The sequence below is a fragment of the Staurois parvus genome, unplaced genomic scaffold (assembly GCF_062004578.1).
Source record: "Staurois parvus isolate SC_StPar_1 unplaced genomic scaffold, SC_StPar_1.0 ptg000196l, whole genome shotgun sequence".
NCBI lineage: Eukaryota > Metazoa > Chordata > Amphibia > Anura > Ranidae > Staurois > Staurois parvus.
This window is the reverse complement of record NW_028317992.1, coordinates 2,674,700-2,696,217: the sequence shown is the minus strand read 5'-3', so window position 1 is coordinate 2,696,217 and position 21,518 is coordinate 2,674,700. Positions and strand designations below refer to the sequence as shown.

At 43.8% G+C, this 21,518-nt stretch overlaps 1 protein-coding gene across 6 annotated transcripts in view; it reads left to right on the top strand.

The window, feature by feature from the left end:
• Positions 1 to 21,518, top strand: part of GDPD5 (glycerophosphodiester phosphodiesterase domain containing 5) — a 344,747-nt gene that overhangs the window by 243,977 nt on the left and 79,252 nt on the right. For all 6 annotated transcript variants that reach the window (XM_089678003.1, XM_089678001.1, XM_089678002.1 and 3 more), the window contains 5 exons: positions 3,927 to 4,020; positions 9,586 to 9,645; positions 12,344 to 12,442; positions 14,647 to 14,740; positions 17,922 to 18,067. In XM_089678003.1, coding sequence (XP_089534129.1) covers positions 3,927 to 4,020; positions 9,586 to 9,645; positions 12,344 to 12,442; positions 14,647 to 14,740; positions 17,922 to 18,067 — 493 coding nt within the window. The remainder of the gene's footprint in view (positions 1 to 3,926; positions 4,021 to 9,585; positions 9,646 to 12,343; positions 12,443 to 14,646; positions 14,741 to 17,921; positions 18,068 to 21,518) is intronic.

Genomic DNA, 21,518 nt, shown 5'->3' with positions numbered 1-21,518 from the left:
CCTACTAATCTTACCACTACCCAGTCACTCTGAATTGAACTGGACCAAACTAGAGGACCCCATGCCCAAGATGGGTCCCACCATTTTCCCAAGAAACTCCGTATTAATATCCCCATCAAGGACCCCAAACTGCCAGTGCCATAAAACAATACCAAATGCAATAACGGGACAAATCGAGTGGGAGGCAGGGGCGTCAACTGTTCACTGTATAGAAATGCAAAGTCATTGACCTTACATTTTCTAACAGATAAGGGAATGCTATTCATAGCTTGATTGCTCACCATCTTTTGCAGCATTTTAGAATGGTCCATGTCATCCCTTTTCAGCTGCCACATGGAGTGGGTCACATGACTGCTCATCACCTGCCATGTTGTCCTAAAAATAGGAAATATAGCATTAAAGGGCCTTTATCTGTAAATGGTTTAACTGAGACGGAAAGGCAGCATGGCTCCAATGTCTGGGTCTTGCTTTCGAGTGATTCTGTAATCGAGTTTGTGACGCTCCTATTAGAATGAGATGTAGTATGTCAGAGATGTTACTAGGTGGAGATGGCATTCGTTCCAGATGGGCGACCATGAGATGGATGGCCTTTTTAATATTCAGACGCGGCATAACAGCCATACCCTGTGAGTGATGGATACCCAGCGACTCTGTATGTCAAGTGAGAGACGCGGCAGAGCTCATCATGGTGATGCTGTCAGGACATCACTTGTAATGGGCATAGAATTGACTGTTCTGTTGTTTTATTAAAGCGAGACTAAAACAACTCTATTCGGTTCACTTATATACTTTGTCAGGATTCTAGGGCCGTGTGTGTGTGTGTATATGTATATATGTATATGTATATATGTGTATATATATATATATATATATATATATATATATATACACAAAATATATATATATATATTCTCAAAATTTGAAAACCATATTCTTATGTATCATTTTTATAGTGCAACTCCTCCAGCCAAAGCATTTTGTTTAGAGTGGGGAATGGTTAGAACCTCTTTCAGGATTCATCACTCTGTCCCCATTATTGAGATTCCCCTGTCCTCAGAGACAAAACAGGAAATAAATGGAAATATCAACATGAGTAGAAATCCCACCTTTGACAGTTATCAATGGAATAGGGGTGTCTATTGGAGGATATCCTTCATACTCCTGTTTTGATGGCAAATTTTGCCCCCACCCAACCCCTCTTTCACCTCTCTCCAACTTTCTTCATCAATGACAATGGTCACCATGATAAACAGAGGGTCAACCTCATATATATATATATATATATATATGTGTGTGTGTGTGTGTGTGTGTGTGTGTGTGTGTGTGCGTGTGTGTGTAAAAATGATGCAGCAGCCTAGTCCATTTTGCTGAAATTTCATTGCAGCAACTCAATATGGTACTCAGTAGTTTGTATGGCCCCCACGTGCTTGTATACATGCCTGACAACGTCGGGGCATGCTACTAATGAGACGATGGATGGTGTCCTGTGGTATTGCCTCCCAGATCTGGACCAGGGCATCACTGAGCTCCTGGGCAGTCTGAGGTGCAACCGGGCGGTGTCGGGTTGACCAAAACATGGTATCCCAGAGGTGTGCTATTGGATTTATGTCAGGCGATCATGGGGGCCATCCAATGGTATCAATTCCTTCATCCTCCAGGAACTTCCTTCATACTCTCGCCACATGAGGCCGGGCATTGTCATGTACCAGGAGGAACCCAGGATCCACTGCACCAGTGTAGGGTCTGACAATGGGTCCAAGGATTTCTTCCTGATACCTTTTGACAGTCAGGGTGCCATTGTCTAGCCTGTAGAGGTCTGTGCGTCCCTCCATGGATATGCCTCCCCAGTTCATCACTGACCCACCACCAAAACGGTCATGCTGAATGATGTTACAGGCAGCATAATGTTCTCCACAGCTTCTCCAGACCCTTTCACTTCTGTCACATGTGCTCAGGGTGAACCTGATCTCATCTGTGAAAAGCACAGGGTGCCAGTGGTGGACCTGCCAATTCTGGGGTTCAATGGCAAATGCCAATGGAGCTCTATGGTGCTGGGCAGTGAGCACAGAGCCCACTAGAGAACGTCGGGCCCTCAGACCATCCTCATGATGTCTGCTTCTGATTGGACAGATACATTCACACCAGTGACCTGCTGGAGGTCATTTTGTAGGGCTCTGGCATGGCTCAATCCCATTCCTCCTTGCACTAAGGAGCAGATACCGGTCCTGCTGATGGGTTAAGGACCTTCTATGGCCCTGTCCAGCTCTCCTAGAGTAACTGCCTGTCTCCTGGAATCTCTTCTATGCTCTTGAGACCCTGCTGGGAGACAGAGCAAACCTGGCAAATGCATGTATTGATGTGCCATCCTGGAGGAGTTGGACTGCCTGTGCAACCTCTGTAGGGTCCAGGTATTGACTCATGCTACCAGTAGTGACACTGACTCTAGCCAAATGCAAAACTAATGAAAAACAGTCAGAAATGAAAAAAAAAATTTAATTGGCTTCTACCTGTAAAAAATATTCCTACCTGTAAAAAAATATTCCTGTTTTGGGGGTCATCTCATTGTTGCCCATCTAGTGCACCTGTTAATTTCATTAATATCAAAGCAGCTGAGATCAATATCCCAGGAGTCTAATTGACTTGATGCTGATTAAAAAGTGTTCCTTTACTTTTTTTGAGCTGTGTGTGTGTATATATATCTACACAGTCAGAAATGAAAAAAAAAATTTAATTGGCTTCTACCTGTAAAAAATATTCCTACCTGTAAAAAAATATTCCTGTTTTGGGGGTCATCTCATTGTTGCCCATCTAGTGCACCTGTTAATTTCATTAATATCAAAGCAGCTGAGATCAATATCCCAGGAGTCTAATTGACTTGATGCTGATTAAAAAGTGTTCCTTTACTTTTTTTGAGCTGTGTGTGTGTATATATATCTATCTATATATATATATATATATATATATATATATATATATATATATATATATATATATATATATAATTTATTTATTTTTTTATAACTAAAAGCAAAACCTTTTTTTTATTTTGTTTTGCATAGAGTGGGATTAAAACACCTGTCAGGCTTTTATTGCAGTCTGTGGCCCCATTAGGGAAATTCACCCTATTTGTCCAATTTACTGTTATAACCGAAAGAGCAAGAAAAAAAAATGATTTTGGGTTGCCCCCAGCACAGGAATGGGGGGAAATCTTTCAATGGGGACACTAGGTCTGGTGACAACCAAACATTCCCCTCACTTTGAAGAGATTTCCTCTCACTTCCTGTTTTGGCTATGGGACAGGAAGCGAAGGGAAATCTCCCCAATCGGGCACAGATGTAAAAAAATAATCTGACAGGGATTATAACACTCCCTCTTCCATCTAAAATGAAAAACATTTTGCCTGTAGTTCTATTTTTGAGCAGATTTTTATTGCTATTCGTTTCCCCTTTGGGTGAAAATTTTGTCACAAGGAAAAATCTCCCCGAGGATCTTGTGGACATATAAAACCTGAAAGAGGTCCTTAGAAAAGATGAAATTGGGTATCCTCTGAACGAATCTCTATCAAAATGTGCCTTTTATTTCCCTTTTAGCTACGGGCCTTTGTGTGTGCCTTGGGATGGGGAGTGACCCAGCCAACGATTGGATAGTTTGGATAGAGATTTGTTTGGAAGATCCCAAGCACATCTCTAGTCCTTACCCTTCCCTGCTTCTTTAAGTTAAAAAAAGAAAAAAAAAAAAATTCTGGAGTTTAGCACAATCTGATAAAATGTGTGCTGGCAGTGCTGGGCTTTCTGATTAGAAAGCCCAGTATTTGCAAACCGTGCCATGGATGTACCTTGTAATTAATATACGTTTTATACAAATTTCATACAAAAATGCACTTCCAAACATTCAACATGTTTATAAAAGTTGTTCTTATTTTTCAGGTTTTTATATAATAGAACAGGACACTGGGATGACTGGTCCATTCCAATCCTTGTCACTACTGCTGCAGGATTTACGTATATTACAGCACTCTTGGTGAGTTACTACACACAGAATGGGGTCTGGAGCTCTGTGACAGTTTGGTGACTAGATGACTGGCTGAGAGTCCTACTGGGCCAGGTGTACAAAAAGTAGATGGCCGTTTTGAATCTGATCTTGCATTAATGTGATTGCATATGTATGTAGCAACCAGTTCCTGTGGTCAAGCTATTTGAATATACACCAACCTCTATGTTCCATGTACCATACAAAGGTATTCTAATATACAGTCCATGCTAGTGGAGGCTTGTAGGCAGGTTGCGGGAAGGATGATCTCTGTAGTTCTTGTTTCAGGCTCTTCTGCCCCCCCCCCTCCTCCTCCTCCTCCTCCTCCTCCTCCTCCTCCTCCTCAGCAGTACTCTTAGGCTCCAACCAACATGTTTCGTCCTATGGGACATCATCAGGAGCTTATTTCTTACTCATACAAAAGTATTGATTATGTTGGGAAGCTACACTGTACATTGATTTTACAACATTAACATGCTTCTCACACTGCTTTTTTCTTTTTTTTTTTCTTCATTTACAGTTCAGTTAAAGTCACAGAAATAGATATGCAGTCAGATGTAACGTACTAACAGCCTCTATTTTAGTCCAGCCTCTATCTACTATGTGTGTGTATGTATATGTGTGTATGTATATGTGTGTATGTGTATATATATATATATATATATATATATATATATATATATATATATATATATATATTTTTTTTTTTTTTGTAAGCTGTAACTCGGTTTCGTCACCACCAGCTCAGGCCCTCTGTTCCCTGCTCACCACTTTTAAACACAGAAGTCCCAGGTAATGTGTTAACAAGTGGCAGCTTGTCTCCCAATGGCTCCAACAGATCTGATCTCCTGAGCGGCTCCCACTGACTGCAGGGCAGGGATAAGTGAGATGCAGGTGCCCGGGGTGCAGTGTGGGGGGAGGGGGGCATTGCGTGGTAGGTTGCACCCTCTGTGCTCTCCATTTTTTTTCCTGGTGCACCGATGCTGATACCCCAGCTGGATGATCTCCCTGCAAGTCAGAGAGGCAGAGCAACCTACAATGTTCATGGAGGTACTAGAGTTGGCTGGGTGCTTCATCTGACTATAGCAACAAAAGTAAGACACATGGAAGACTATGTAGCTTTTAAGGAGTTGGGAGAAGATGGGGGCAGTGGAGGTGGGGTTGTGTGCAGAGGTAAGACCTGAAGAGGGGCAAAAGTGAGATGTGGACAGGGGATGCAGTGGTAAGCAGCTGTGGAAGAGGGCGGAAATCTGCACTCTGTGTATTGCACTCATGGACTCTGCACTCTGTATGTAATGAACCCCTAAACACTGCCTTCTGTGTGTTGTGCACCCCTTTTATTTAATGCCCCTTTAAGACCCTCCCACTGGTAGTGAAATTTGGCCACATTTACTGTTTGCAGATTGGCAGTTGTGTGTTTTCGGGGGGCATAGTTAAGTTCCTGCGCCTCTTCTTTGAGGAAAAAAAAGCCGTGGGTATATATAATATTATTTATTTATATATATATATATATATATATATACACATACATACACAGTCAGGTCCAGAAATATTGGGACATTGACACAATTCTAACATTTTTGGCTCTATACACCACCACAATGGATTTGAAATGAAACAAACAAGATATGCTTTAACTACAGACTGGCAGCTTTAATTTGAGGGTGTTTACAGCCAAATGAGGTGAACGGTGTAGGAATTACAACAGTTTGCATATGTGCCTCCCACTTGTTAAGGGACCAAAAGCAATGGGACAGAATAATCATAAATCAAACTTTCACTTTTTAATAATTGGTTGCAAATCCTTTGCAGTCAATTACAGCCTGAAGTCTGGAACGCATAGACATCACCAGACGATGGGTTTCATCCCTGGTGATGCTCTGCCAGGCCTCTACTGCAACTGTCTTCAGTTCCTGCTTGTTCTTGGGGCATTTTCCCTTCAGTTTTGTCTTCAGCAAGTGAAATGCATGCTCAATCGGATTCAGGTCAGGTGGTTGACTTGGCCATTGCATAACATTCCACTTCTTTCCCTTAAAAAAACTCTCTGGTTGCTTTTGCAGAATGCTTTGGGTCATTGTCCATCTGCACTGTGAAGTGTCGTCCAATGAGTTGTGAAGCATTTGGCTGAATATGAGCAGATAATATTGCCCGAAACACTTCAGAATTCATCCTGCTGCTTTTGTCAGCAGTCACATCATCAATAAATACAAGAGAACCAGTTCCATTGGCAGCCATACATGCCCACGCCATGACACTACCACCACCATGCTTCACTGATGAGGTGGTATGCTTAGGATCATGAGCAGTTCCTTTCCTTCTCCATACTCTTCTCTTCCCATCACTCTGGTACAAGTTGATCTTGGTCTCATCTGTCCATAGGATGTTGTTCCAGAACTGTGAAGGCTTTTTTACATGTCGTTTGGCAAACTCTAATCTGGTCTTCCTGTTTTTGAGGCTCACCAATGGTTTACATCTTGTGGTGAAACCTCTGCATTCACTCTGGTGAAGTCTTCTCTTGATTGTTGACTTTGACACACATACACCTACCTCCTGGAGAGTGTTCTTGATCTGGCCAACTGTTGTGAAGGGTGTTTTCTTCACCAGGGAAAGAATTCTTCGGTCATCCACCACAGTTGTTTTCCGTGGTCTTCCGGGTCTTTTGGTGTTGCTGAGCTCACCGGTGCGTTCCTTCTTTTTAAGAATGTTCCAAACAGTTGTTTTGGCCACGCCTAATGTTTTTGCTATCTCTCTGATGGGTTTGTTTTGTTTTTTCAGCCTAATGATGGCTTGCTTCACTGATAGTGACAGCTCTTTGGATCTCATCTTGAGAGTTAACAGCAACAGATTTCAAATGCAAATAGCACACTTGAAATGAACTCTGGACCTTTTATCTGCTCATTGTAATTGGGATAATGAGGGAATAACACACACCTGGCCATGGAACAGCTGAGAAGCCAATTGTCCCATTACTTTTGGTCTCTTAACAAGTGGGAGGCACATATGCAAACTGTTGTAATTCCTACACCGTTCACCTGATTTGGATGTAAATACCCTCAAATTAAAGCTGACAGTCTGCAGTTAAAGCACATCTTGTTAGTTTCATTTCAAATCCATTGTGGTGGTGTATAGAGCCAAAAATGTTAGAATTGTGTCGATGTCCCAATATTTATGGACCTGACTATATTTCCAGGACAACCAAAGAAAAGTTTTCGCTATAAATACGCTTTAGGGGTTTCAAAAAAATCTATTGAGAACATTGTAATGTTTTTCTTCACCGTGTTCATCAGACTTGGCATTTAGAGAGGGAATTAGGCTTGAGAGCAACAGGATGCAAACCGTATTCAATGGCTGAAGTTTCGTAAAGGAAAGGCCAAGCTAAATGACAGAGCAGCTTTGTTCATAATTGCCGGCTTCCCTTTGAAAACTCTAGTTTATTCTTCATTACATTTGTTCTTATTTGCTTCGGTCACCTTTGTGTCCTCTTAATGTTAGATGGTTTGTTCGCGCCCAACATTTAACAATGTACTGCTGTAATTATGCCGCTTTATTTGCTGCTAGGGCTTTATCGGTGGGCTGGGATTAAACATTTGCTAAACGCATTTTTTATTACTGTGATCCATCAACAAGCTTTTAAATATTCATGGGATAATGGAGGGATCATATAGAGAGATTGCATCAGTTTAAAGCTCTGCTAGTGCAGGCTCGGACCCTGGAAAGATTATTTAAAGGTCAATGTTTCAAAAAAAAAATTAAATTGATGAAAAGAAAGTCCTCTGATTCTGGAAAACCTGGCTACAAGCTTCAACTGGCTGGGTTCTGATTGGTAGACGTGTTATTGGAACATCATAGACAAGTCAGTAGAGACTTTTGTAACAGATATTTTACACATAAATGCAACCAGAGGTGTGAACATTTAACGGGGACCTTGCATCCCAGTCCCACCTGCTTCCTGTCAATGAGGGTGATGTCATTGGGTCTTTTCCCAGTTTCTTGGGATACCTGAATTATACAGGATCTAATTTTTACAGAATTTGGGATCCTTAGCTGATCCAGGACTTGGGAGAAGCTCCATTGATGTCACACTTGTCCCAGGTGAGCATGCAGGAAATCAGGGGGTAACGGGAGTATTTTTTTTATCTGGGAATGTGGGGCTACCTAACGATATTGGTCCATTATTATTTACAAGGTATAAAATGGTCAATTTCTAAGGCTAATATCCTTATTTTCTGAATGATCTGAACTGAAAATGCTGATGTTTCTGGATCGCTGGTACTACCCCTGTAATCAGGGCCATGGATAAGAGGGTACCACCACTCCTCCTGTACAGGGCCCAGGCAGCTGGCTGAATGGGATGTGGGCAGGAATGGTGAGTAGGTCAATTACTGGAACAAATCCCCTGTGTGGCGCTCTCTGCAGCAGCTGAAAGCTAGCTTCTTCTCCCCCCCGCTGGCTTTTAGATGCTGCTGAGACATACAGGGGATCGGTTCCAATAATTTACCAGCCCCTTCCTTTCCTGAATGAAAACAATGAGTGATTGGTATTGATTACTCACTGTGTGTTCATTCATAAAATGAAGCATAGTAAACTGTTTGGTTTTTTTTGTTTTTTTTTGTGGAGATGGGGGTAGGCTTGTTAGGTTGGCTGTACGGGGCCCTGTGGTTTTGGGAGGGCCCTGTCAGAAAACATAAGGCCCCTTACAGCCAACTTGACAGGGCCCTCCCAAAATCACAGGGCCCCGTACAGCCAACCTAATGGCAGCCCTGCCTGTAATTCTAAAATAATCCTGTAACAACTCTGCAGCCCTGCTCTGAGTTGTTATTCTGATGGAGATGGGAGGGCTGTTAGGTTGGCTGTACAAGGCCCTGTAGTTTTGGGGGGGGGGGGCTGTTAGGTTGGCTGTAAGGGGCCCCATGGTTTCTAACGGCATCCCTGCCTGTAATTCTAAAAGAATCCTGTAACAACTCTGCATTCCTGCTCTGAAGTACGGTAAAATGTTGGCTGAATTTGATGACATGAAAACTGAATAACATAAACCTGTCTCAGACCTGGGAATTTCAATATAAGCATTTGGGAAAATAATATATTACCTGAGGGACCCTTGGTGGAAAATGCAGTGAAAACAAGAAGTAGATCAACAAATACAGGCAGCTGAAGTTATGTACAGTTCTCTTTGAAAAAGTTTGGCTTTGCTTAATAGCACTTTCCCATTGGTCCTTTAATATGATGGCTGAGCTTCTGCTACCAATTTATTGGTTCCTTGATTTGTTGGGTTGGCTTACCAATAGGGAGTCCTGTTAGGCATATGAAGATAATTTTCGCTATTACAGGTAGATTAGTCAGGATCTGCATGTAACTTCAGCTGCCTATATATACTTATGCAGCAAATTCTCAGTTTGAACTGCACAGGAACGATTTTTTAGGAAACTTCCAATTCCAGAGGATTATTGTGTATGTGGATTCTGTGAATTAATTATTTTCTGAGTATAGCAGATTTCAGTTCTTCATTTACTTTCCATGTGTCCATCTGCTCATTCTTATTTTTTTTTTATTTGACAGATATTAGCACTATGCCACATCGCTGTGGGACAGCAGATGAACTTACACTGGCTTCACAAGGTGACTACATAGGCCTGGAGTGAATTATAATACTTCTATTGATACACTATGTAGTCAAAGGTTTGTGGACCTCCTCCAAATGATTGAGTTGAAGAGTTTCTAGTGAAGGGTGTTGTTAATGCTACAGCATACAAAAACATTTTAGACAATTGCGGTGGTAACAATTTGGGGAAGGTCGTTTCTGTTCCGGCATGATACTGCCCCTGCGTACAAAGCCAGCTTCATAAAGTCCTGGTTTTGTGAGTTTGGTGTGGAGGACCTTGCGTGTCTTGTACAGAGACCTGACCTCAACTGTACCTGAACACCTTTGGGATGAATAAGGTGTTCTCATCCAACATCAGTACCTAACTTCACAAATGTTGTTTTGGCTGAATGGGTATATATTTTCAAAGACACATTTCTAAAATTTAGTGGAAAGCCTTCCCGGAAGAGACAAAGCTGTTATAGCCACTGGGAGGGTGACGGGGCATGGCCAAGATCTGGAATGGGATGTCCAACAAGTCCATGCAGGTTTGATGGTCTGCAAACTTTGGCCATAAAGTCCTATATAGTTTAACCATTTCAATACCGGGCAATTTTACACCTTCCTGCCCAGGCCATTTTTCAGGTTTCAGCGCTCTCACACTTTGAATGACAATTGCGCGGTCATACAACATTGTACCCAAACTAAAATTTTATCATTTTCTTCACACAACTAGAGCTTTCTTATGGTGGTATTTAATCACCGCTGGGGTTTTTTTTTGCTAAATTAACAAAAAAAGACCAAACATTTTGAAAAAAAAAACACGTTTTTCTTTGTTTCTGTTATAAAAGTTTACAAATAAATAATTGTTCATAAATTTAGGCCGAGATGTATTCTGCTACATGTCTTTGGTGAAAATAACCCAAATTAGGATGTATTATTTAGTTTGTAGGAAAGTTATAGAGTTCACAAACTATGGTATAGATCTGAATATTGATCAATCCTGAAGTACTGACAGCCAATCTAATTTCTTGAGGTCCAAGAATGTCAGAATAGTACAGATATCCCCAAATGACCCCTTTTTGCAGAGTAGACAGTCCGACGTACTTCATAAGAGGCATGGCGAGTTTTTTGAAGTTGTATTTTTTTTGTCATTTTTCGGAAAATTAAAAAATTAAAATTATTTTCACAATTTTTTTTTTTTACATACTGTCACCAGTGCAGTACAGTGTCATCATATAACTGGCATGGCGGTGATCAGGGACACTGACTGGTGACAGTATGAAAAAAAAAATTATATGTATTTTTTAAAAATTTTTTTTATTTTTTTATTTTTAATTTTTTATAACATTTTGTTTAATTTTTAAGATTTTTTTTTCATATTTTACTATGACCAAAGTAGTACAATGTTACCATAGTAACATTGTACTACTTTGGGGAAGTGATCAGTATTTTTTTTTTTTTTTTACACAATTTGCTTATAGCAAAGAATTACTTTGCTATAAGCAAGCATTTACCTGAATGAAATCGATTTCAGGTTTTTTGGTTTTTTTTGTGCTTAGCTGTGATTTGGCCACAGCTAATCACATGACGTGCATGTGATCACTGTGACCATTCACAGCTAGGCACTAGTATACAATGGGTGGCATGAATGAAGCCATCCATTGTATACAACTGTCATGTGAAAAGCTGTGATTGGTCACAGCAGGTCACATGGTACCGGCAACGGGGCCGGTACTCAGATCTGTCATCGGCCGTGTCCGAGGTACACGGCCGGTGACAGATGGCGCCGCTCTTCAACCGCGCTAACTGCGCATGTGCAGGAGGACGCCAAATGGCATGCACCCGGAAAGCTAGAGCATTTTTGCAGCCGCCAAACGGCTATAGGCCGGGCGGCTAATGGTTAAAGCGGTTGTAAAGGCTCTAGGTTTTTTTTTTTACCTTCATGCATTCTTTACATGAAGGTAAAAACCTTCTTTGTTCCTCAGTGCCCCCGTCCTCTCAATACTTACCTGAGCCCCATCGAGATCCAGCGATAAGCATGATAGCCTTGGCTGTCTTGGGTCTCTGCCTCCTCATTGGCTGAGGCAGCAAATGGGAACCATTGGCTACCGCTGCTGTCAATCACAGCCAGTCAGCCAATGAGGAGAGAGAGGGGGTGGGGCCAAGTCACAGCTGCATGTGTGAATGGACACAGGCAGCAGCAGGTGCCCCATATCAAGCTGCTTGCTGTGGGGGAACCCGACAAAGGAGGAGCCAGAAGAGGCTGCGTGGGACCCAAGAAGAGAAGGATCCAGGCGGCTCTGTACATAACCACTACACAGAGCAGGTGAGTATATACGTTTGTTATTTTACAAACAAAACAAAAAAAAATAAACCTTTAGTATCGTTATAATGCAACTTGGATTATTTGCTTGTTTTAAAAACCCCTATTTGTATTTTCTTCTTAAAGTGGACCTTTTAGTACACATTTAAAGCATACTTTTGTATAGAGTGGAGAAGGGTTAGAACCTCCGGTTTTTATCAATGTCGGTGTTTTGGGGAGCAAAAGTCGCCTTTTATAGGAATGAATAGTAACAGATCAAAAATAAGCCTAAAACATACCTCTCCGCACCTAAAACACAGTCCTGTGTGAGTGTGAGACAGTCCTAAGAAGCCACAGGCCCTCCAGGCTTTAATAAAATGCCTTGGTCATGTGGACTAACTCCTTAAAAGTGTTTTTTCTTTGTTTTTCAGGCTTTCCTTGCTGCTGTTCTGATTGCTACAGTTGTAGCTATGGCGTCCATAGAACAAATGTGGGAAGAAGAATGGGGAGTCCTATTAATTTCCTTCCAGGTAACATGAAACTCATATCAGGGAAAGAACTTTTAGGCCTCTTTTACATGGATGGCCAGGGGTGGTAATAGGCAGTTGAGCTGTGATTTTACTGCCCCCTGACCGCCCACCTACGTGCTTTGTGTTGTGACCACAGACAATTTAACACACTGTGTGCAGTTGTGGAATCCCATTGAGGAAAAGAAAGAAAATTACCAGGCATTCAGAAGGCAAGAAGACCCCTCCATAACATATTGGCTGTTTTTTTTCACTAATCTAATGATAAACTTAAATGGACAGTTAGCACTTTATTTTTTTTCATATCACATTATTGATCCCGTTGAAGAGCTCATCAGCAGCAAGAGAGCTAAAAGAATGCTAAAATATGCAAATGAGAAACACTGACCTGCTTACGCTTGTGGCTCACTCACCAGCTGGTCGTGTGAGGTGTCTTTACCTCGTTGGCTGGACGGGCAAAGCATCAGTCCCTTGTTTGGCTGGGAATAGAAATATCGCCAGCACACAGAGTTTCTCCAATATGGGTCCAAAGCTTTCAATGTGTAATCACATAGTTTCAAAGAAAGCAACATTTTGGAGTCTCGGAGGACCCCTTCATCAGGAATGTGATGTCTGAAACGTTGCTTTTCTTGCAACTATGTGATTCTTTTCCTTGATGTATCACAGGTCAAGCCATTGGTTGCTACAGCTCCCACTATACATACAGCCATTGTCCAATGCAAGAACGTGAGCAACTATTCACTCGTGGGCTGGGTGGGTGAGGCGTCACCCCCGTCTTGGGCTGGGTGGGCGAGGCGTCACCCCCGTCTTGGGCTGGGTGGGCGAGGCGTCACCCCCGTCTTGGGCTGGGTGGGCGAGGCGTCACCCCCGTCTTGGGCTGGGTGGGCGAGGCGTCACCCCCCGTCTTGGGCTGGGTGGGCGAGGCGTCACCCCCCGTCTTGGGCTGGGTGGGCGAGGCGTCACCCCCCGTCTTGGGCTGGGTGGGCGAGGCGTCACCCCCCGTCTTGGGCTGGGTGGGCGAGGCGTCACCCCCCGTCTTGGGCTGGGTGGGCGAGGCGTCACCCCCCGTCTTGGGCTGGGTGGGCGAGGCGTCACCCCCCGTCTTGGGCTGGGTGGGCGAGGCGTCACCCCCCGTCTTGGGCTGGGTGGGCGAGGCGTCACCCCCCGTCTTGGGCTGGGTGGGCGAGGCGTCACCCCCGTCTTGGGCTGGGTGGGCGAGGCGTCACCCCCCCCCCCTGGTGGGCTGGGTGGGCGAGACGTCACCCCCCCTGGTGGGCTGGGTGGGCGAGGCATCACCCCCCCTTAGTTGCCCTGCCACTGGCATGATCGCTAGTGTGACGTGGACATTGCCACTCCAGGCATGCTCCTCCAGGACCCCATAGACAAAAAGCATATTAGTGGAGCACTAGACTTACTGATAGGCAAGAACTCGGTTTGGTATAATGTTCTAATAGGCAGCTTGCTGTCAGCTGGGTATTCCTGGGGGTCCCTGAAGTTATTCAAATGGTATATAAAGGATGAGAGCGCCACAGGTTTATATCAAGTCCAATAAAAGTTTATCTTTGTTGACAACAGGTTAGAGGATATATCCAATACATTTTGGGGGTTCCCAACTCCCCTTTCGTCAGGGCTTGCATGCTTGCAGATAGCGGTCTGTCTGACTGGCGACCTGCGATCTTTCTAGTCTTTGTTTTATACAATACTTGACGCTGTCCAAGCCCTGATGAAGGAATTGTGAGCCCACAAAATGCATTGGCTATATCAGTTTTTAAGATATGTAAATGGGGCTTGGTACCAACTTGTGGCGCTCTCATTGTTTAATTTGGCTATTTTGAACCCTGAGATGAATTCTTTATGCCAGGGCACATCAAAGGAGTACATTTTCGACTAAATAATTTCCCAAAAGGCAACAAATCTCAGAGTCACTACTACTGTATATCAAGGGTCTTGTTGAGGTCTGTGATACCAGTGAAGAGATTTCCGCTCACTTCCTGTGCCAGTGACCAGTTAACATACTTCCACTGCACATCTTACAGGAATAGACCAATCAGATCTAGGATGCTGTATCAACATTTGATTGGATCGCTTGTATTGGGCACAGAATAGTCAGATTGTAGGAAGTAAAAATCTGCAGACTTTTTGAGCTCTACGTTTTATATTTGTCCTGCGTGGAAATCATGGGTATAATCTGCATCGTTTTCTTGTAGGCGACGGCTCCATTTTTGCACATTGGGGCCCTGGTTGCCATTACTATGCTGGCGTGGATCATCGCCGGTCAGTTTGCACGGTCAGAAAAGGCCGGTGAGTATTTTATGGTCATTACTGGTTTTAGTTTTACAGTCTACTTAAGTGGAAGCTGCACTTAGAGGGAAAGTCTGCTTATTACTCCTGGATCCCAGCTGCAGCCATGCCAAATTGCTACGTTAAAAATGTATTTAAAGGGTAACTCCATTTTCTCTTTTTTTTTTTTTTTTTTTTCTTTGCAATAAAAAAAAAAAAAACACACAAAATAGCATGTACAATTGCTACACAAGTCACATTGTAATTGAATGTTATTAAAAATGACCTTACTTTTCAATCTGCAGCGTTGTAATTTTCTGTACAATGCGATATGGCAATCTGGAGTCGTTCTGTACACAGATGGTATCCAGAATGCCCCCCAGATATGTCATTATGTCATTCCCTGCTTGTGCAATTTGGCTTTCTTGTTTTCCCAGAAGTCTTTACGGAGATACAAATCAGATTTTGGGCATCCCCTGAAATAAAAATGTTTTTTTTTTTCCCTTTTGTGATATACTCCCAAAGGCAAATCACATCTAAAGGGATGCAGACCCTGCCACTTTCCTCATTCGATCCATGTAGGTGCACCAATATTTATAGCAGCTGATAATTATAAAGTCTTTCATACAAGGTCACTCTGCACATGGACAAACTTTCAATTCTTCAGAATAACAGCAAAGTTTGTCAAAATCCCTGCGATGTACATAGATCACCCAGAGGGGAGCATTTTTTTTTTCTCTCAACAAAAGTAGAGTTACTCTTTAAAAACAAAAGGTTTGGAGTTTATACTTCACCCTGGCTTAGGCCCACAATGCCTAGACAAGAGTGACCTCACATCCTACCATTAGATTCCCAGAAAATATGAGGATCCCAGATCTGCCGCAAAAATGCTTCTGCATTGGAGTGTCCACTTGCGAGTTTTTGGATATTTTGAAACCAGGATGATTTTTTTTTTTTCTCAACAACAGTAGAGTTACTCTTTAAAAACAAAAGGGTTGAAGTTTATACTTCACCCTGGCTTAGGCCCACAATGCCTAGATAAGAGTGACCTCACATCCAACCATTAGATTCCCAGGTAAAATATGAGGATCCCAGATCTGCCGCAAAGATGCTTCTGCACTGGAGTGTCCACTTGCGAGTTTTTGGATACTTGGAAACCAGGATGATTTTTTTTTCTTAACTCTTTAATGTATTTTGCTGTAAGGCACTGAAGTAATAAGCTAATCAAGCCTTTTAGTGTTTTTGAAGAAAACTCAACTTTCCTTTAAAATGGGAATTTCCATATACAATGCCTTGAAAAAGTATTCATACCCCTAGAAATGTTCCACGTTTTGTCATGTTGCAACCAAAAACGTAAATGTATTTTATTGGGATTTGATGTGATAGACCAACACAAAGTGGCACATAATTATAAAGTTGAAGGAAAATAAATGGTTTTCAAAATGTTTTACAAATAAATCTGTGAAAGTGTGGCGTGCATTTGTATTCAGCCCCCCGGAGTCAGTACTTCGTAGAGCCACCTTTCACTGCAATTCCAGCTGCAAGTCTTTTTGGGGATGTCTCTACCAACTTTTCACATCTAGAGAGGGACATTTCTGCCCATTCTTCTTTGCAAAATAGCTCAAGCTCTGTCAGATTGGATGGAGAGCGTCTGTGAACAGCAATTTCTTGGTCTATCGTATAAAATCCCAATAAAATACATTCACGTTTTTGGTTGTAACCTGACAAAATGTGGAAAATTTCAAGTAGTATGATTACTTTTTTCAAGGCACTGTATTTCAACACTTTACTGGACATTTTGTGTTTAAGGGCTTGTTCACACTTGGCTGTTTTACCAACGCTTGCCAAACGCCCCTATAGCGTTTGGCAAGCGTTGGTCCAGCGTTTGCGGAGCGTTTTTTAACGCTCCGCAAAGGCCGCATGCGCGGTTTATCGGCGGTTGTTAGGCGTTTGCCGAGCGTTAGTAACGCCCCACAAACGCCTATAATGCACTTTGGCTACGTTCACATTAGCGTTGTGTGCAGGCGGCAGAGGGGCATTTGGGAAGCGTTTTTACCGCTCTGCCAATTCTGCACATTACAGCACATGGTGCTGTTCTAACGGGAGCGTTTGCGTCGTGGCAAAACGGACGCCTCTGGTCGAGTCAGGAGGCGTTGAAGCCTCCTATTCTCGTCTATGGTGCCGCTCCGCTAACGCCCGGCCGGCGTTTGCGGTGCGGTTGCGACGCGTTTGCGGAGCGGTAACACCACTCAAACTGTATTATAGGCGTTTGTGGGGCGTTATTAACGCTCGGCAAACGCCTAGCAACCGTCGCTAAACCGCGCATGCGGCGTTTGCGGAGCATTTGCCGAGCATTAAAAAACGCTATAGGGGCGTTTGGCAAGAGCTGGTAAAACAGCCAAGTGTGAACGAGCCCTTTGAGTGGTGTTACCGCTCCGCAACCGCACCGCAAACGCCGGCCGGGTGTTTGCGGAGCGGCACCATAGACGAGAATAGGAGGCTTCAACGCCTCCTGACTCCACCACAGGCGTCCGTTTTGCCGCGACGCAAACGCTCCTGTTAGAACATCACCATGTGCTGTAATGTGCAGAATCGGCAGAGGCGTTTGGGAAGTGGTAAAAACGCTTCCCAAACGCCCCTCTGCCGCCTTCACACAACGCTAGTGTGAACGTAGCCTTAAAGCTGAACAGTGGGGCTGACAACTGGAGAGTGCAAAATCAGGTGCAGCTGTGCATGGTAGCCATTCAGCTTGTTCAATTAAGCTTTTACCAACAAAAAAAAAAATTGAAGCGGATTGGTTACTATGCAGAGATGCACCAGATTTCGCACTCTCCAGATGTATTAAATCACCCCCAATGTATTTATGCTATTTATTATTAAATCATTAAATGTATGTATTTAAATTGAAAAAGTGTAAGTACCTGAATTTGGAATGGTATCGGCTTCTTGCTGCTTCCTGTACAGCAGAGCACAGAGAGGGGAGGGAGAAGCAGCACAAGGTGCCATTTAGGTGTTTTGTAGTGTAGGACGTATGCTGTTAGGAGGAAGGAGCAGAGTGACAGAGAAGGGCTCATCATTCTGCTGATAAACATTTTCATCAACAAAAGTGGAGTATGTCTTTAAAATAATTTATATATGTACATATAAAATGGGGAATATTATAAATATACTTTTGCAATAATCTTTTTTTTTTTTCTTCTAGTGTTCCAGATTTGTCTCATCCTGGCATATTTGGCTGTAGTCATTGCACTGTACCTTGTCCCCCTCACCATTTATTCCCCATGCATCATGGACCGGAAGGATCTGGGGCCAAAGCCCTTGATCATTGGCCATCAAGGTGCACCAATGGTAAGAACTGTACCTAAAGAGAACCAAACACCTTTGAAAACGTCCACTGTTTCACTAGAGCAGGGGATCTCAAATTTTGTAAACAAAGGGTCAGTTTCAGATTTTATGGGGGAAGCTGGACAGTGGCTAGTGGTGGTAGAAAATATCCCAGGTTAAAAAAGAGAATAAACAATGCCTCCGACTGGGCGGTCATTGTGAGAAAATAAATTACATGGCACCTGTGGTCAGTAGTAGGAGGAAGAATAGTGCCCCATCATTGGTATCCGTGGGAGGAATAGTGCCCCATCATTGGTATCAGTGGGAGGAATAGTGCCCCATCATTGGTATCAGTGGGAGGAATAGTGCCCCATCATTGGTATCAGTGGGAGGAATAGTGCCCCATCATTGGTGTCTGTGGGAGGAATAGTGCCCCATCATTGGTATCAGTGGGAGGAATAGTGCCCCATTGTTGGTGTCAGTGGGGGGAGGAATAGTGCCCCATCATTGGTATCCGTGGGAGGAATAGTGCCCCATCATTGGTATCCGTGGGAGGAATAGTGCCCCATCATTGGTATCCGTGGGAGGAATACTGCCCCATCAGTGGTATCCGTGGGAGGAATAGTGCCCCATCATTGGTATCAGTGGGAGGAGTAGTGCCCCATCGTTGGTGTCAGTGGGAGGAGTAGTGCCCCATCGTTGGTGTCAGTGGGAGGAATAGTGCTCCATCAGTGGTTCATGGCAGGAATTATACCCCACTGTTGCTGTCAGTTGGAGGAATAGTGCCCTGTATCAGTGTGAGGAATAGTGCCCCATCAGTGGTTCATGGCAGGAATTATACCCCACTGTTGCTGTCAGTGGGAGGAATAGTGCCCCATCATTGGTATCAGTGGGAGGAATAGTGCCCCATCATTGGTATCAGTGGGAGGAATAGTGCCCCATCACTGGTATCAGTGGGAGGAATAGTGCCCCATCATTGGTGTCAGTGGGAGGAATAGTGCCCCATCATTGGTATCAGTGGGAGGAATAGTGCCCCATCATTGGTATCAGTGGGAGGAATAGTGCCCCATCATTGGTATCAGTGGGAGGAATAGTGCCCCATCATTGGTATCAGTGGGAGGAATAGTGCCCCATCATTGGTATCAGTGGGAGGAATAGTGCCCCATCATTGGTATCAGTGGGAGGAATAGTGCCCCATCATTGGTATCAGTGGGAGGAATAGTGCCCCATCAGTGGTTCATGGCAGGAATTATACCCCACTGTTGCTGTCATTTGGAGGAATAGTGCCTTGTATCAGTGGGAGGAATAGTACCCCTTGGGTCTGGTAAAAGGAAGCAAATGACCGCAGTTTGGAGATCATTGCTCTACAACACTCTTCAGTATAAATTTGCTTACAATACTAAAGGCCCTCTCACACCTATGCTGTCCGATGTGTTGGGTCAAGGTGCTGCTTGTATAACTTTGGAAATTGGTACATTTAAAGCTTTGGTGCCTGTTGGCTCCATCCAAGATTTCAAGGAGAGACCGCATGCCTGAAAGGTGATGACTTCTGCTTTGCTGTATTTCTGGATAACCTGTGGTCCTCTGGGAATCATTTGTCATGTAATAAATGTTTATTTGTAAAATAAAGATTGAATATACAGTACATATATACGGATAGCTCTATACACATACATTTAGAAACTTGTAAACTGAAAAAAATGTAAAAATCTTCTAGTTTCCCTTTAACAGAGACTTAGAAAAAAGGGTGTTATGAGAAATGACAGGCACCAGATTGAGAGCCATATGGCAGCTACGTGTGAGCATAGAGGGAGTGAGGGCTGTGTGTGTGAGGGAGGGGGTGCTACTGTACCAGAATACTGTAAGGGGGGCTCTGCTGTGAAAGATCGCTTTTTTGGGGAGGGCTGTTCTGTCATAGCTTGCTCTATGGGGGGCTTGTTTTATTAGGGCTTGGCTGTACTGGAGGGCATGCTGTCATAGATCATTGCTATAGAATTATGAACATAGTAGTAGGGAGAAATGCCACATCCAAAATATAGCATACATACAGTTGTGTGGAGGGGGGGGGGCACTGCTTTAATGATGTATGGGGGTCCCGCTGTAATATATTGCTGTATCGGGGCTCAGTTGTAATAGACTCCCACATAGGACAACACCCTGTCATAGATTTCTGTATGAGGGTAGTGCTGTAATATACAGTTGTATGGGGGCATTGCTGTACAGGGGGCTCTGCTGTCAAAGATTGGTTTATGGGGGCACTGTTGTCATAGATTTCTGTATAAAGGGGGCGCTGCCATAAATGACTGTATGGGGGGGGGACTGTGCTGTCATATAGTTCTGTATGAGAGGGACTCTGCTGTCAGAATCACTGTATGGGGAGCACTCTGCTGTTAAGATTATTGTATGAGAAGGGGGGAACTCTGCTGTCATAATTTGCTGGATGAGGGGGGGGCTCTGCTGTCATAATTTGCTGGATGAGGGGGGGGGCTCTGCTGTCATAATTTGCTGGATGAGGGGGGGGCTCTGCTGTCATAATTTGCTGGATAGGGGGAGGACGGGACTCTGATGTCATAGACTGCTGTATGGGGGGTGGACGGGACTCTGATGTCATAGATTGCTGTATGGGGGGGGACGGGACTCTGATGTCATAGATTGCTGTATGGGGGAATTATTTTGTCACAGATTGCTGTACGGGGGAATTCTTTTGTTATAGATTGCTGTATGGGGGAACTTTGCTGTCATAGTTTGCTGGATGAGGGGGGGGGGACCTGCTGTCATTGATTGCTGTATGGGGGGACTCTGCTGTCATTGATTAGTGTATGGGGGGAACTCCTTTGTCATTGCTGTGTGTGTGTGTGTGTGGGGGGGGGGGGGGGTGGACTCTCCTGTCATAATTTGCTGTATTGGGGGGTGGTTCTGCTGTCGTGGATTATTGTATGGGGGGGGGAAGGACTTTGCTTTCCCAGATTGCTGTTTGGGAAATGGGGGGGGGGGGATCTTCTGTTATAGATTGCTGTATGAGGGGCTCTGCTGTCATTGATTGCTGTATGGGGGGACTCTGCTGTCATTGATTGCTGTATGGGGGGACTCTGCTGTCATTGATTGCTGTATGGGGGGACTCTGCTGTCATTGATTGCTGTATGGGGGGACTCTGCTGTCATCGATTGCTGTACGGGGGGGGGGGGGGACTCTTCTGTCATTGATTGGTGTGTGTGTGTGGGCTCTCCTATTATAATTTTCTGTATGGGGGGACTCTGCTGTCATGGATTACTGTATGGGGGGACAGACTTTGCTTTCCTAGATTGCTGTATGGGAAAGGGGGGGGGGGGGGAGACTCTTCTGTTATAGATTGCTGTATGAGAGGGACTTTGCTGTTGTTATAGATTGCTGTATGAGTGGGACTTTGCTGTTGTTATAGGTTGCTATATGAGAGGGACTTTGCTGTCATGGATTGTTGTACGGGGGACTTTGCTGT